Genomic DNA, 17,436 nt, shown 5'->3' with positions numbered 1-17,436 from the left:
TTGAAATATTAAACGCAGACAGAGCTCTCGGAAATATCCACCAAAATGATTGGTCTCTTACGGCGTGGTACTTATCGACTTACTTGATATGTGTTGGTGACAAAAACATAATTTGATGCCCTAAAAGCTGATTTTACTCAAAAGGACAACCCACCATTTTTGATCAGATCGCGCCTGTAATTTTGTTCAGCGGTCAACTTTGATATTCATTTGGCATGTTGTGTTTCTAGTCTACGAAGTTTAAAATGTAACAAAGCTTGAGATAATTGCTGGTGCACCGAAATACATTGATATATTGGTCTCCTATCAGCACAGGGAAAAGAAAAAAGAAAATGGTTAAAAACTGACACGTATATAGAAATTACATATTTTATCCGAGGTTTACTGCATACATTTGATATGTAATCTCTTGCGGTGTACTGTCATATCATATCTAGCCTCGGAGTGCATAATATATTCTGGCAGCCTCTTTACCCCAGCCACATTGTAACTGATTATATGACATACACGCTCGACCGCTGAATAATATTTCCGGCTCGGTAAAGGATGGCCCAGCGTTGATCACGTAGACGGAAGAACTAGGGGAACTAGTTTTCCACAAGATCTAGGGATCCCTTAGCAACCTTCCAACATTGCATGTGTTTGGAAATCAGCTATGTTTATTTTAAATAAAGGACAAGGATGCATCAATGTCAAAGTTATCCAATTGAGTTACAAATGACAATGAGATGAGTTTGAAAGAAGATATCTATCAGAATTTAAAAGAGCTAGTCACACTAGCTACCACCGATTTCCTGTGGTCAAATATCCTATCCAAGACTTAAGGTTACTTCCCACATTTGTGGGTGTCCCGCAAAGGTGGGAGATTCGCAGGCGCGCTACTTTCATTAAATCCTTGCAAAATATACATCAGAAGAAAGCTTATTAAATGCAAACTACTACAAAAATATAATTTAAGTAAGTTTTCCCTTTAGGAGATGTCAGGAGTCGGTAAGACGTGAGACGATCGAGGGTTCTTCTATTGAATTTATCGGATATCGGATGCCGTAACACAAGCGAAATGTCTACCATCACTCAGCAAAAGTATGTCCGGCTTCTTCGATATTCTGATTGGTTGTCTAGGTATTACCATCTGAAGTTGATGTAGTTAGAAACATGCGGGGCGTGTTGCGTAAATGAACGCAAGCAAAAACTTACATTATCCTCGAATAAACATCGGCTAAATCCATTCCTGAAAGAACTGCGGCAAAAAAGCGATCGTGTCTGTTCAAAGTCGTTTTCTTAGAGGAAGGATGATTTCCACCGAAGGGAATTAATACTAGTGTCGCCTACCATACTTTGGTTGGTGTTTCGACCTATTCCACTGTGTTCCACTATTTGTTTGTTTTCAAAACGTTAGATAGAACGAAGCCTTGACAGAGTAGTTTTGTGCTTCTAGTCAACATGGCTATAAGCGGCTGTCGTGAAATATCTAGTTATTCTCTCTTGATCCAGTCCATTTCTTTGGCAGCCTGCGACAGAAAATAAGGTTTCCGAAATTTACGTTATGTATGAGAAAACAAAATATGAACAGTCCCTAAGACAATTCCAAAGAAATAAGGGGAGCATTGTTATTGACAGTGCCCTGCTTTCTTTATTGTATTCCTCTCATGCGTTTCGAGAACGAACAGCTCTGAACCAACAAAGCCGTGTCATTGCTCACCAAGCGGCTGATCGTGAAAAACAACGCAACTCCTGTTTTGAGTCTTAACTAGAAAGCTAATTTCACAAAACCAAATTGTACATAGGAAAATTTCAAATTTAGTCCATATAATTATGTGATGGAGAACTAAAATACCATGCTCCCTTAATTCAAGCCCACCTTAAAAGAAGGTTTGCAACTGGATAACTTCTTTATCGCATAATACGGTTGATGCTAATAATGATCACTGACTGGTTTCTATATATAATAACAACTAAATAACTACAAAGAAAGGGAATGCAATTTTCAAGCACCATTTATATGATCACGATGGCTTTTGCGGCTAACTGCTAGAATGTTGGCTATTTTACGACCAACGGTTGACATCATTCCATTTGTATCACCTAAAATATTTTTCGCAGTTAACTGTTTTCATGACCAGAGGTTAAAATCTGTCAATTTTTACGCCTGGCAATTTTTTTTTTCCGTTTCACGGCCATCGGTTGACCCCAGTTGTAGCTCTCTGTAAAGAAATCAAGAGCAGAAAAAACGGCACGTGTATCGAATCAACTTCTCTTATTGATGCTCAAATTACAACTTAGTAATATAGCTTAATCCAATAGAAAAGGCAAAGTCAACCCTAACAAATATATTGGTATCAAAATGGCTGCCGCTTCTAAAACGAAGGGAGTTGGTGTAGAAGGGTAGTTCTTCCCTTCCTTAATCTACTTTTCTTGGTATACCTCTCATAAAAGAAAATAATATTAAACAGTTCCTGCAGAAAAAGGATGACCTCGATTTCTGGGTGAGATTTATCTCCATGGCACATTATTATTTAAGATAAGTATAGTAGAAGACTGAGAATAAAAGTCTGAGTATAAAATAATTTTAAAGTTACAGTGCTTTGACGGACATTTCACATAGATGTTTGGCCTCTTCGTTGCACCACACAGTAGTGGGGCGTTTATTTGGGTCTGTTTCCCAACAAATTTCCATCATGTCTTGCCAGCGGCTTAGGGGTTTATAGCATGTTTCCAAGTGTTGTGGACGATTGCCTTTATCCACCCAGGCGAAGAAGGCGTCTATGGTTGGTGGCCTGACTTCAACCTCGCAGAAGACCTGCCGCCTATACCATATTTCCCACATAAGTAACCCCAGGCTGTATATGTCTGCTTTACTGTCGTACACCTGAGAATGAAACACTTCTGGTGCCATGTAGACTGGGGTTCCCGCTAGAGTACCTGTGATGTCATGTGCTCCTTTAGAAACGCCGACATCAGTAATCTTCGCTGAATTCGTTTCTGATAGCTTAAATAAAGAAGATGAATATTGAAATCCAAATTAAGTGCGGCTATCAACTCGAGCGAGACTCTGTAACGAGCTTTTTTCACAAAAGACTTGTTAGAGGCAGACAGGTAGACGTTATCTCCGATAATACTCAGGGTGGATTTAAGTTTGTGTTAGCTGGGTCTGTAAGCGTGCACACAAATCGAGATCGACATCAATAGTCTATGAATGGGTTAGCTAAAGATCAGTAAACTTCTTATAAAGAACACCTAAGTTATATGCGCCAGTTATATTTTTACCACATTTGGCAGCAATGGGGCATTCTGATTGACCAAGTTGCTATTGTTGGTAAGAGTACAAACGACGAAGTCTCGTCGATGTTTGTTTGTCCTCGTAACAAATTCCAGTGACTTTTTTTTTCCTTTCGTTCTCCTTTTGACAAATATTGTAAAATCACGTATGCATCAAATTTCTCTATCTAAAATCTGAAATGATAAACATCCTTTAAGTTTCATACCAATACATTCTCCAACTTAAGGTCCCTGTGAACAACTCCTTGTTGATGAATAAAGGCGAGAGCAGCGGAAATATCCTTCACCCACCGACATGCTTCTCTTATGGTAGCGGAATTTTTGGAATTTGCGGGAGCCAAGCTGAGATTTCTGAAGACATGACTCTTTAAGTTTCCTTTGCAGTGCTCCAAGACCATTATCACCTTCAATTTGCCTTTGATGTCAAGCAACGACATGCCATAAAACATGACAATGTTGGGATGCTGTAATTTTCTAATAAAAACATAAAAATAAAATTTTTTACACCAATATGAAGTAAGAAGCGGTATGCAACAAACACGGAAAGTGTCTCACAGCGAAACTGGTACTGAACGAGAGTTTGAAAAGTTTGTTAAGTAAACCTTACTCCTGTGTGCCATTATAATTCATTGGTTAGTTTTCAAATTTTACATCAACTTTACGGTAGTATCTTGACTTTACGCAACAAAGCCAAAATAATGCTGAATTGACATGTGCTGAGCATATTTCGAATCCCTCTCTCCAGCTCATAAATCAACTTACATTACGGAAAAAATGTCTTATGCAATTTCGGCACTTAGCAGCAATCAGATTCGAGTGAACGATGTTACTGTTCATTTTGATAACCAGTGGGTCCGGGGACATTCTTTTGTTTTTAATGCAGCATTTTCCGTGTGAGAAACGCGTATTTATAGCCGATTGCGATGATACTTCGCACATGAGTGAACTTGGCCCACACCAAGGCAAACTAAGAATATTGGTGGCGGCCTAAGAAATTAGAAAAAACTGATTACTTACGTTAGAAGATCAATTTCATTCAGGATAACACTTGCATTTCCGGGATGAAGGAATTCATGGAAAGCTTTCAATGCCACAGTTCGCTCCTCTCCGTTTTCGGTCTTCATCTTTCCTCGGTAAACAGAGGCAAATGCTCCGCGGCCAAGAAGATCGTCCTCTTTCCACTCCAAGTCCCTACTGCTGACGTCAACGGCGCGGACCTCGCTGAGCCCAAAAATGGCAAGACGACCTCTAATCTCAACAGCCTCATCCAGTAGAGGCTGGTAGAGTTCTATTATTTCCTTCTTTGAACGTGTTTCATCCTTGAGCTGTTTGCAGGCCACAATGTCAGCTTGAACCAGCTCTGGAATGCGTGCCTCAATCTGTTTCAGGCAAAGTTTGGCATCATTCAATTGGTGTTTCACGAAGGACTCGAGGGTGGATTCTTTTATCACCTCGTCCAAGTAGTCTGCAGACGCTTCAGCCATAAAAGCACGCTTGTCTTTTTCGTACTTCTTGATTTTGCTTTTATCCTCCAACTTGCTCTTAATGGCCATTATGCCGACTACTGGGGAAACGATTACAAAGGCAACGATACCAACAGGGACCCATAGTGGACTTGTAATAGCAATGGCAATCTTTTCCCCAAGGGTAAAGAGACTTTCTTCATCAGGAGCATCACTTTCCAGTATCACCTCGTCAGATGTGACAGCGCTTTGTAGATTTCGGAGTTCCCCCGAAACAAAGTTGTATTTCTTCTGAAAGTGCTCCAGAAGTGATTCTCGAGTATCTGCGAACACGTGGTTGTCCTCTTCCCAGTTCTCTATGATATTTCGAAGGCGCCTTTCCAACACTCTAGTGATGCTGTTCTTCGTCACTTTCCAGGAGCTTTCTGCTTTCGGAACATCATCCAATGTCCACGAGGTGAAACATGATTTTACACTATCGGACCGGAGATAATCAGAGAGCCTCTGTACAGCTGTGTCGGTGCGATCTTTTAAATGATTGCGAAGATCTTCCATCACTTCATTCTGTTGTCGCTCTATCAGCAGTAACCGGAAAAGAACAAATGTCATCAATGCTTCGCTTTTCACTCGGTCTCTTGTAGCGTTCTTCACATAAGCGGTCGCATGGTAAGTTATTCGGGTAAGCAGATCGTCTAACCACCTTTAAAATATATGTAAATGTTGGAATGTAAATAGTCATTCCTTTCGAGCTGTTTGTATTTTTATCTAACACAATAGACAAGTCTCAATTGATAGGATGTGCTCTAGATTTTTGTGTGCTAAGTATTTCTCTTAAGTTAACCTACACCAATACTCTGTGTTACACTATATTAAAAGCAATTGAACCCCGTATTTAAATGCTTACTTCCAATGAATTTCAAGTCTTGCCTCTATGGTTCTGGATACCATAGCCTTCACCCCATTCATCAGAGAGGAAAAATCTTCGGTGATGATTCCATGTCTTTGAGCAGTATCGGCCATTATAGTTGACATATAGACGATTTGCGACTCTGGATCAAGACCAGGCCAGCATTTCTTCAATTTTTTGATAACGTGGCTCTTAACCTCTTTCACTTCTTCTTTTGGAACTTGGTCCCACTTATTACAAACGAATAACGCACACTTGGGTGGGAACTCCTCTTGCCCCTCTTTCCGTTTTCCAGCAACTTTTGTTAACAACTTCTCCAGCTACAATAAAAAAGTATCATTGTATATTCTGTGGAAACCTTCGTTTACCTTGATTTATTATTTTCATTTACCCTGAGTGTTATTCTGCCTATAAAGTGGAAAAGGTCATGCAGATGATCTTAAAATTCGTAAAGAAGTTGTCTACCAATTGTAGGAATCCGAAAGTTCCGGTCCACTTTAGAATAACGTCACCTCGAACGGTAACAATGATTTATTGCCCCGCCGTTATTGTACCTGCGAAGGCAGCGACTCTATGAAAATTGTCTTTGATCTTAAACAAAATACCTTTTATATATTTTATGTCACGTTTTAGAGAAGTGTCTTTTTTTCTTTCATCCTGGTACCAATTCTACGAATTCTGGTAATCTCAAAATGCGCTCTGAAATAGTATTTCTGTGTCTCTGTAAGAGCGGTCCAGTCGATTATCTGTAAGAGAGGTCCAGTCGATTTTGTTTGAGCTACAGATTTCGCTCATTTCTTCTGTGTTGTAAGACTTTTGGGTACCTATACTAGAACCCCAATCCGTTTGATCAGATCTCCTTATTTTTCAAAGTTTTATGGGAATTAAATTTCACTCGAGCGAAGGCCTGTTGTGACACTTTTTAAGACTTTAATTGGAGACAACTTTGGAGAACAATTTACAAAACACTATGGAACTCGATAAAGAAAAAAAAATTTGGATATATCAACAAAGTTGAAATGGCAAATTGGCCACCGTAACGATTACAAAAGCTGACGTTTCGAGCGTTAGCCCTTCCTCGAAGCGAATAGAGGAATTGTGGGTTGTCTGTGCTTTTAAAGGCAGAAAATTGCATTTTCGGCAATATCCAAGTTTGGCCGCCAATTGAGGGACTGGTTAATATGAAGCGTAGCAGATATAAATCGAGCAGGTACGTCTAAAGCCGCCAGAAATACATACGAAAGCAATTTAGATCAACTTTGCTTTCAATTCAAGCTGTAAAATTTGCAATTGCTCGTTAAACTTACCATTCCTACATCCCCATGCGACCATTTCTTCAAAAAAATCAAACATTACAACTAGTGTTCGAATTCCCTTCGTCGATTCCACCGTAAGAAATAACCTGTGCCACCCAAGCTTCGACTCGAGTGTGAAGTACCAATCGCATAACAAAACTGCTTCATCTTCGAGGCAATAGCACTCTGGTATTTTGCTTTTCTGCTCGACAAGAACGATGATCAGGAAGCGATCGCCCTGTTTACCTCATAAACGTGACCGCTGACCAGCAGCTAAGTGAAAACGGTACGGCTCCGTAGCGAGGGGCAGGGTGTGGGGTGGATGAAGGCGGATTATCAGAAGATTTTTGGGAACATTCGAATATATTCATTAAAGTACCATAATATGCATTACGATTCTCAGTCTTTGTGCAAAAGCATGCTTTCAGTGTTGGAGACAACTTTGGTTGTGCTGGGTATTCTTTTCTTCTTTCAAATGCATTTCGTTCCAAAAAAGGACTGGCATCAGTTCATAGCTTTATAAACAAATCTTTGCCATGCAAATAAAAGTGTTTAGGTAATCAAGGTAATCATTGAAGCTCTCGTATTGCATTAGTATTAAAGTGTCTTGTCTTTGCTCAACCTCAAGAGCGTGGAGCGGCAAAGACCCGACACACGAGTCACGCGTCTCGCAAATGCTCCATGCTCACAGATTACGCGTGACCCCACTATTTTTAAGGAAAACAAGAGACTGCTCGCAGTTTGCATTTCGTTGAACCATTTAATAGGAGTGACGCAAGTCTCTTCAATTCAGTGAAAAAGTCACAAACCCATTCTTTACTTCACGAGCGCAACCACTGACCACGCACAAATTGCTCCCTTGGCGTGGAACTTGAATCGTATCGAGCATACAAAGTTAAAGTAAGTTTCTTTGGATCTCCCGAACTCTTATCGCGTTGGAAACAATTACAAGTAGAGGAGGAATTCTTAAAATCTGCTATGTAAATTTTTGTCATGCTGTCTGAGAAGGTAAAGAATTTCGGGAGCTTTTCTACAAAGAAAATGGTAGGTCAACGACTTAGTTTTTCAGATAATTTACAAGGACTGAAAATTTGAGTGTCTGTTTGTAGACCTTACGTCTTGCCATGGTAGCCGATATGACATCACAAGTACTTTTAAAGTATTGCCCAACAATATAGTTGCAAAGATGTTTATAGTTTTCCCACGTGATTAAAGCTCTTTTCTTGTAACCTTTCATCGTTTCACAAACACTGAGGCAAGGGAAACCCTTCTTAGCCTCCCTGAACACCGTTGTTGTCCGACCACACATGTATTGTTTTTAAAAGAGTAGGCTTGCGTCCCATGTATTTGACCAGTTGTTGTTTTGATGACATTTAGGCCACACCTAACAAACTTCGTGATCCGTCGTGAACCCCTTGTCAGTGGTCAGCGGAGAAGGTTTGCTCCGACTTTCAAAACAAAAACTCCAAAATGTTCAACGAAACCATGAAGAAAATATCCCAAGGAAAATCCCAGCCACTGAAGGCCCCGTCAACGAAATGTTGGGAAGCTGCAACGTCTAATATGAAAAAAACTGTCTCAAAACAGCCGAGATGTCTTGTCGGTTGGCATGCGGTGTAATCACTCTTTATGATCCGGATGAGCTCTGCGAGGCCCTGGTAACGGCAAAAGAGCAACGGAGTTCACATGACATGCTTACATCAACCACTGCATACAAGAAAGTGCCAAAAAAGAGTCTAAAGGTTCAAATTCTCAGCCTGCATGTTCTGAGCCTGAAGAGCTAAAGAAACTTCAAGAGCCTTTCGAGAAGCTAAGTGATCGGCAAATAATGAAAGCGAGATAGCACTATTTTGCTGTTTCCATGCTCTACACTCTTGGAGCTCCCATTAAAGTCTAGAGATTCCAAAGCTGTTCTAATGTCAAAAATTAAGGAAATGATCCATGAATGCCAGTGCTCAGTGGAAGGATAGTTACACCATCAAGCAGGGATGCAATGGACCTTGTCGCCATCTATAATGGAGAGATTGTGAGGGGGTTGTGAAAATTACATTTTTTTTGTTCTGCCTTGACTTTGTGACGTAGTTTTGTTACAATTTGAACAGACACGCGTCATTCTTACGAAATGTTTTAACGGGAAACCAAACAGCATAATTTAATTTCCAAGAAGGTATAGACTCAGCCGTTTTTAGCCACTATTCTGCTATAACAAACTATATGTATATATTTAGCGTGGTACACAGAAAAAAAAAAAACCGTGTACTTGTGAAAACCTTTGCGTTTTTATATTTTTTACATATTTATAAAGAATTGTAGAGGGTAACTGAAATGAAACAGAGAACGGGTGTCCTGCATAGCAGTCTTTCAAATTACCTTTAAGCGAACGGAGAGTCGTGCAGAGGCATGGGGCGAAAGCAACCAAAAAATTAAGAGCAGGTGGACGAGCTTATTTAGCCGGCCTTTTTCATGTCTTTTTATATGCAAGAGTGGTACACCAAAAAACCAGTTTACTTATAAAACTCTTTGTGGTTGTCGTATAAAAAAAAATGTGCAGGATGATTGAAAATTAATAGAATAGGCTTTAGTGATAAAAGGCCAGATCGAATATACGTTTGAGCTGAAACTAACATGGTTCACTTGACAATTGTACATTGCTAGTTTTATTAACATCATGCGTAAATGACATTGGTTACTGATACGGAAAATCATATTTTAGAGTGAGCTTTGTGTAAAGCAATGATTTTGCATACATTCTTGGGAACGGCAAAAACGACTTAGAACAAACATTCTAAGTACAGGTTTCATTCCGTGCAATGGGACATACATAAAAGGTACTGGCAAAAAATACACCCTATTTTATACCACAGAAGACAAGCAAAACGTCATAGAGGTACCCCGTTTAAAAATACATCGATAACTCTATTAATCAATACCAGTTCTAATTACTTTAAAGGAAAAAGGTATGAGAAAAAAAATAAAAGTAGTCTATACCACGAAGCATGCCTTCACCATGTATTCGAATACCTCATGACGATGAGCCCCCCACCCCACGCCGTTCTGTTCTCACTTAGCAGCTGGTCAGTGGTCTCGTTTATGAGGTAAACATGGCGATCGCTTCCTGGTCACCGTTCCTGTCGATCAGAAAAGCAAAATACCAGCGTGATACTGCCTCTAAGATATATAGCAGTTGTGTTATTCTGGTAGTTCCGAAGTCAAAACTTAAAACATACGGAGGCAGGGCCTTTTCCGTTGCTGCACCTAAACTCTGGAACGAGCTGCCATTAGATCTTAGAAGCTTAGGTACAATTAATTTATTCAAGAAACACTTGAAGGCCGATCTTTTTAAAAAGGCATATGATGTTTAACTTTTTGATAATTTGGAATAGGATTTACTGTGATATTTTTATAAATAAGTCTGCAAATAGGTTTTTAATTTATTCATGTTATATTACCAGTGGGATCTTTTAATTATTTTAATATTATGAATTGTAAAGCGCTTTGGTCAATAAGTGGAGTTAGCGCCATATAAATTATGTTAAATTAAACTAAATTAAAATTATTCGATTCGTACTTCACTTTCGAGTGGAAGCTTGGGTGGCACAGGTTATTTCTTACGGCGAACTTACGAGGGGAATTGGAAAACTAGTTGTGGTGTTTGATTGGTTGGAAGAAATGGTCTCATGGGGATGTCCGAATGGTAAGTTTAACGAATAATTTCAAATTGTGCTGCTTGAATTGAAAGTAAAGTTCATTTGAATAGCTTTTGTACGTATTTCTGACTGTTTTAGATCTACCTACTCGATTCATGTCTACAACGCTCCATGTTGACAAGTACCTCAAAATGGCGGCTAAACTTGGAGATTGACGAAAATCAGGTAAGTTCGCGGAGTTATAAAGTTTTCGCAAAGGGCGGACCGCAAAGTTTTTTCTGTAGTTACCTCTTCTGTGGCATCTACTTCCTAGCTATGTTAGTTGGATTAGTTAAGAACGCCTCACTTTTTCAAAAATTTTCCCAGAATTTGATTGGTTTTCGCGTGACTTCTCTTAACATAACATAAGTAACCGGAGGGCGAAAAAACGCTTTCTCTTAGTCGCAGTAAAAAAATACCACTTGGTTCTGTAATGTCACATGACGTTATGGTTTGAGTAAATTGATTTTAGTACCCCATAGAATTCCTTCGTGAAGTAATGAATTTACCCACAGAATATCAGTTTCAGTGCCGTTGGTGGAAAATGAAAAACGACTGGACTTGACTTGCAACCCGTTTTCCAAACTCCATACGTAAACGAAAAACGAAAAACGAAAATTGAAGTCCAATGTCGTTTTTTTTACAGCGCAGCAAAAAAAACAAAAACAAAACACGGAAAACGAAAAACGAAAAACGCAATCGAAAATCGGTTGGTACTAAGGTACACGCATTCAAACGCATTTCTATCACCAGCTCCTTTGTTTGGAAGCTTGACATATCAACTCTGTAATGCTTCTGTAAATCGTGACGATGGCGGCTAACTACCTTACAACCCAAAACGTTGTTACTTCCTCCTACTCCAACCGCCCTTTTTTTTTTTGCTATGCTCTCGTGAATTCCCTGTCAATAATTCAATTTCAATTTCTTGTTCACAGTTTCAACTTTTCGCACTCAATTCAACTTTGTGCACTGTATGGGATAAATTGACGTGTTTTCAGCCAATGAGCATGCTGAAATTGTTGCATGAAAATTATATGAATTTGTAACTGCTTCAATTCATTGTACAGTAACTCAAGGTTACTCAGTGGCGTAAATTTGTATTTGTAAACAAACTTACTCTGTCTTTCTGAACTCCGCCAGCGTTTGCACTGTTGAGAACGTAGATAAAGGCAAAGGCTCTCGGCAAATACTCCGTGACTATTTCGTCCATGATATCAGATTCGCCGACACCAGGACTGTCAATGATGACGATACGATTCTAAAAGACAATTATCGATTTTTATTGAGAAACGATTCTTTCCCCTCAAGAAAGGAATGAGCATTTGCCTCGACCTTCTTATTGATATTACTCGAGAGTGGAGGGACCCAAAAACGTAAAATGCATTTTAGAATTCAAAAGTTATTTAAAGAATACTAAATTGCAACAATGATCTCGGGAATTTAGTCCAATTGGAATGAAAAGCTTAATCTTCCCATATTGAAGTCAAATTCTAAGTTATACCATTTTGCTTCTTGCCTGGCAGCAAATGTTTCATGTTAGATGAAACTGAAAAGTCTAAATTACAAATGTGCAAATGTGGGGGTGCTCTAAGGACCCTTCAAAACTCTTCCTTTCTTCTTGGGGAATATTTTGATGATCAATTTTCTAAGATTCAAATAAATTACCTCCAAAAGTTGGTGAGGCCAATAGAGTTGGACCTTCTTATAAATTGAACCTTTTTCGCGGTTGCTCTTCAAATGGACATAAGGAGAGATCTGCTGAAGATAGCTTTGTTCAGTTGCTCCTTGTGGGGGCTCTACGAGGGTAAAGGTTTTCGTCGAAAATCCCGTTTCAGGGTCTTTGTCCTTAAAGTGGACCACAACTCTGCGTTCTTTTCCGTATCTCATCTCGCAGATAGTGGAGGTTGTACTTAGTAAGGAGTAAGGAAGAAGTTCTTCGCCAAGAATGAGGTTCACCAGACTACTCTTTCCTGCACCTGTTTCACCTTGTGTCAAATCAAACAAATTGGCTCTCTAAAGCTTAAATTCAGGAGCTGAAGAAATATCAGCGCAATAAATATCAGTTCATTTAATTTCATTGAGACTAAAATCTCTTCTTGAGCTGGGTGACCTCGTATACGAGGTGACCGAGGTTTATTGTAGTTGAAATGCAGATCCAGTTTAACTGAATTACTTTATCTCTTAACTTATCAAATTCATTCTCCTATTACCCACAATTTACCTGCCACTAAAATGACATGTTCTCTCTGCTTCATGCGCTGCCTGTGGTTTCTCATTCCCTCGTTCACGTCTCCCATATTCATCGAAACCAGATTTAACACTTTGTCATCCACATGACTAAGACACGTTTCTGCTTGGGAGTAAAAAGTCAAAAGAGCTACCTTTTTCCTGGTATCTTCTTCATTTGCTTCTGACAGAACAGAAAAGGCCTAAGAAGCGAAGACAAAAATTGATGTTTACATTGGATGAATAATAGCAGCGAATTTAATTGCTAAAACACTATAATTATGGGTATGCAAAACCTCTAACTTCCAAAACGAAGCTAAGTGAAAAATATTTAAGAAATAAGAATGCTGAAAAAAATAATTTTGTATCAAATTAAAAGCTTCCGTTGTTTTAAGGCAGAAACATTGGGTATGGCGGAAAAAGCTTTATATATGGGAGACTTGGGCGGACTGCTTTGAAATTTCGGTCGAGGCGTACATTGTATACATAATCACATGATTGTGTTAATCAGCGCGAGTAATCTTTAAAGTTCATCCAAATTTCACGGGCCCGTAGGGTCCTTTGGGTCCGTAGGGTCCGTAGGGTCCCGTAGGGTGCTTTGAAATTTCGGTCGAGGCGTACATTGTATACATAATCACATGATTGTGTTAATCAGCGCGAGTAATCTTTAAAGTTCATCCAAATTTCACGGGCCCGTAGGGTGAGTGCGATTTGCTGTCTTTGTAATATTTTGAGTGCTGACTTATCTCAAATTCTACAAGAAAGAATTATGCTATTACTTTTTTATAATATACATGCAAATATTTGACTATGTTTTCTCTCAGTTGTGTTCATTTCGTGTCATGGCTCACTTTCCTTTGCGTTGTTGCTGGAGTAGTCGGGATTTTCCCATGGGAACGTTAGCTTGCTTGGAGCTTTTTGCCACGAATAATCAAGCGTTTGCATCATGTTTCAGTATGCAGTACGAAGGATATCCCACTCGTAATCTTTCCCGTACTTGGAAAGAATTTTTACCTAAACTCATAATTTTCTTCAGGTCCTCCGGCTGATAAGTATTAATACTTTGTCATAGTCATTTTTTGGAACCCTAAGACATTTAGACTTGAAGCCAGTTGTTCGTGCTTTGTTGGGTGGTTTTGTTCTCAGTAATTTCCTTAATTCAAACTCTAAATTAAAACGTTCTTCCTTTCCCCTAACATAACCGTCAGTTTGTTTTTGTTGTGCTTCCGCGGCTTTCCTGTTAACAAATTTGATTTCAAAACTCTTCAATTTATTTCAACTATTTTCAGTTAATTCAACTTTCTGTACTGTGTGGTATAAATGAGTGTGTATGTTATTATCAGGGGGCAGACTCTTCTGCAGAAGCTGTTATTAAGAAATGGCCTAGGCATTAAAATAATAACTTAGAATAATGGTGATAAATAAAAATAAAAGTACAAAAATAGAATATCTATATGATTGAAAATATAGCTAATAAAAACTAAAATAAGTATTTAAATAGATTAGGCATAGTTCAAATTTGAAAAAAAAATTCCCACACTAAATTTTAAGAATTTGTAACCAATTAATCTCTTTCAAATAGAATGGTAGTTTGTTAAAAGCCTGAGCACCTAAGTAAAAGCAGCTCTTCGCAGATTCTGTGCGTACTTTAGGAGCATGTATCAATTAAGATCTCGACTATTTCGTCTAGCAGACTGATAATTTGATGACCCATCTAAATTATCTCTGAATAAATCCGGATACTGTTAAGGATGCCCTTACAAACAAAAATTATTTCATACATCGTACTTCGTGAGTTGAGAGGCATGTTATTCAGCTGACATAACAGTTCATCTTGACTTCCTACCTTGCTTTCCTTGAATACTTTAGTACAATATTAGCAGCCCTCGATTGATTCAATTTTGAGTTGTTATTCTACAAGGAGTTAAATAGTTCTAAATATAGTCGCAGTAATATCTCATAGTCGAAAAAACTCATTCAGCAGCCGAGTGGCCCTTACTTAACAAACCAAGTTGATTAGATACCCAGCTCTTATTTAGTCGATTGACATGCTCCTTTGAAGATAGGAAAATGCCTGAATACTTATATAAAGGCATATGACAGAGCGCTTGAGTTCTAAATAGTTAAACATCGCGTGTGTCAACAGCGTCAAATTGATTCAGTTTCCCAGCAGTTCCAAACATTACATAATCAGTTTTCGTGGGGTGAATACACAACTCTTTTTTGGACAACTCCAGGACAGAGTTGGGCTCGTTATGGTATTTTTGCAAAAGCTCGCTTCTATCAGAGGCTGCATAACAGAAACAGGTTTATCAGCGTAAAAGTCAATTCCTTCCGAAGTGTAAGATTTAACTGAGATATGATTGCACCATAGTTTTGTTTTAGGTTGTGCATTAAATTGTGAACGATCTGACATAGCTGGCTGTGAATGAGTTTTTTCTGCATCGAAGCAACATGATCACTCAGCCAACTAGTGAACACACACGACAGGGAAAAACGATTGGAAACAAAAGAATCATCAGTTAATCCATCCAGACCGGTTATAAGGTGCAGTTGACTCATTTCTTGAACTTAACTTAAATTATTTGTGAAATGAGCGATAAAAGTTTTCAAATCATATATGAGACATATCAAAAGTTCGACTTCATGGACCGAAACCTTTCACGTGAACCCCTCCGGACATCTTGAAATTTGACAAATAGATTATTTTCAGAGAGATTATTGGCGTCCATCACGGTGCTGAAACAATAGAATGCCTCAATGGTGGAGATCTAAGTCATCCGTATCGGATTAAAGCTCTTATCTGGTTCAAGTATTTTATTTTGCTACAACGAATTCCATTTTCGTATGTCTTTTCACTAGCCGATCACTCATTTCATAAAAAGAATTAGGTTCGATTTAAAAGGAAAAAGCCCACCAGCCGCAGTTGTGCCTGTCACTCATATTTATTTCGCATTTAAGAGTTTTCACTGATCAAAGGCTGACCAAGCGCAAGGCAAAACAGAAGCTCATTGTGCTACACAATAAACTGACAGACCATCTGAGCGAGAAGTGCTTGTTTGCATGTTTATCAAATGGCTAGGATCATAACACCGTTTTGCTGCTCTTGAAAGGCTCCTGCCTTTGGAAGCCATATTTTCTTTCACCTACAAACATCTCCCTAATCAATCTCCAAAGCTGTTCGACATAACTGATTCAAAAGGGAAGGAAACAATTTTAAATGGCGACAGCCATGCGTTGAATCGTACCATTTCAGATCATAATATTTCGTTAGCCATGGATCAAAAATACAAGTGCGTGCTGCTTGATTATTTGGCCAATGTTACTGAATAGATTTTGACGGCCAATTCTAAAAGAAAAAAAGTGAAACAGTTTATTTGCGCCATTTGTCCCTATCTTTATTTCCATTGTTTGTCAAACCAGGTATCTCGAAGTTCAAACCTGAATGGATAGATAGGCTCTTTGTGGCGAAGAGAATAACTTAAAAAAAAACTTGTATGAAAATCAAACAAACAAAGAACACGAACGACTCGAGGCAAGGGCAGAAGGAAATATTAGACAATGGTAAACCAGACTAGAAACTTCAAAAGTTTTAAGCACGAGCATAAGTTATCACAGTATCATGACCAAGAATGAATCTCTAAAGAAAAATACGACTATCACTTGGAAGAATTGTCGGCACAGAGAATTAACATGACAACTCAGAGCTGAATAAGCTATAAAATACTATCATAATAAAAGACAAGTACCGGTAGTCAATTATGCTCAAATTACTGGTATCCTATTCATTTAATGTAGGCAAGAACTACATCCTATTGCTCAAAGATTACAAAGCCGTTGGATACTTGACTTTTTGTATTCATTTAAGAAATTAAACAAGGTTTGCCAATGTCAAGACAAATCACTTAATGCATTTATACACATCTTAAGACCAGGTGAACGCTTACCTGACTGGCAGCCCAAGTAGGGACGTATGAAGACTGATTTAATTCTGTTTTTATCCGACTTTTCATTTGTTCCAGCGTCGTCAGCCCTTCGCATGAAATTCCGAGCGCTGTCATGGCTTGAAACATGGATGACAGATCATTGATTTCATGGATGGTTTTCGTTTTTCCCGATGCCATGTTTAAAGAGCTCTTAAATAGATAATGAAAATATGCAGTTCCAGAGAGAATAGAGCACCAGATTGCTGCACCTCTATTTTGCTTGAACAGACCAGTAGAGTGCTGTTGCTTTTTCAACAATGCATAACTACGTTATTTTTGGAAAACATGAGAAGGAGGACCCCTACAGCTCTATTTATGCGTTATTAACCAAGCGTGAGGTGAAGATGGCTGGATGTTGGCCGAGTTCTGTTTTGCATTGTTATGGACTGAGGCGAAGTCGACGTGATCAATCAGAACACAGGATTTTCTTCGTCTTGCCCACGGACGCTGCGAGCGATGTAATAATACTTGCTTAATGAAGTACTTGCCATGGATACTTTTGAATCATCTATTATTCACCAGACATTTCTTCTTTCGATCACATGACCAGTCCGATTAAACGTGGCAGGCAAACCATTGCTTGATAATAATTGA

The 17,436-nt window shown here is 38.8% G+C and overlaps 1 protein-coding gene across 1 annotated transcript; it reads right to left on the bottom strand.

Moving 5' to 3' along the window:
* Positions 1–504: 504 nt before the first annotated feature.
* On the bottom strand, positions 505–17,126 carry LOC111334724 (uncharacterized). The gene is made up of 8 exons (XM_088726959.1): positions 16,804–17,126; positions 12,852–13,059; positions 12,296–12,615; positions 11,748–11,888; positions 5,647–5,969; positions 4,297–5,442; positions 3,486–3,753; positions 505–2,989 (listed from the first exon to the last, which is right to left on the bottom strand). Exons 1-8 carry the CDS (start codon positions 16,978–16,980, stop codon positions 2,576–2,578), a joined length of 2,997 nt encoding a protein of 998 aa, XP_088583085.1. The 5' UTR covers positions 16,981–17,126; the 3' UTR covers positions 505–2,575.
* Between the last annotated feature and the right edge of the window lie 310 nt (positions 17,127–17,436).

Source organism: Stylophora pistillata, chromosome 7, assembly GCF_964205215.1.
Source record: "Stylophora pistillata chromosome 7, jaStyPist1.2, whole genome shotgun sequence".
Lineage (NCBI taxonomy): Eukaryota > Metazoa > Cnidaria > Anthozoa > Scleractinia > Pocilloporidae > Stylophora > Stylophora pistillata.
This window is presented reverse-complemented; position numbering and strand designations above follow the sequence as displayed.

Coding starts and splice junctions, on each gene's coding strand:
- LOC111334724 (XM_088726959.1), bottom strand. CDS start 16,980: ATGGCATCGGGAAAAACGAAAACCATCCATGAAATCAATGATCTGTCA. Junction 13,060..16,803: donor CTACTTGGGCTGCCAGTCAG/GTAAGCGTTCAC, acceptor TTCGCTTCTTAG/GCCTTTTCTGTTCTGTCAGA. Junction 3,754..4,296: donor AATGAAATTGATCTTCTAAC/GTAAGTAATCAG, acceptor TGTTTTTATTAG/AAAATTACAGCATCCCAACA.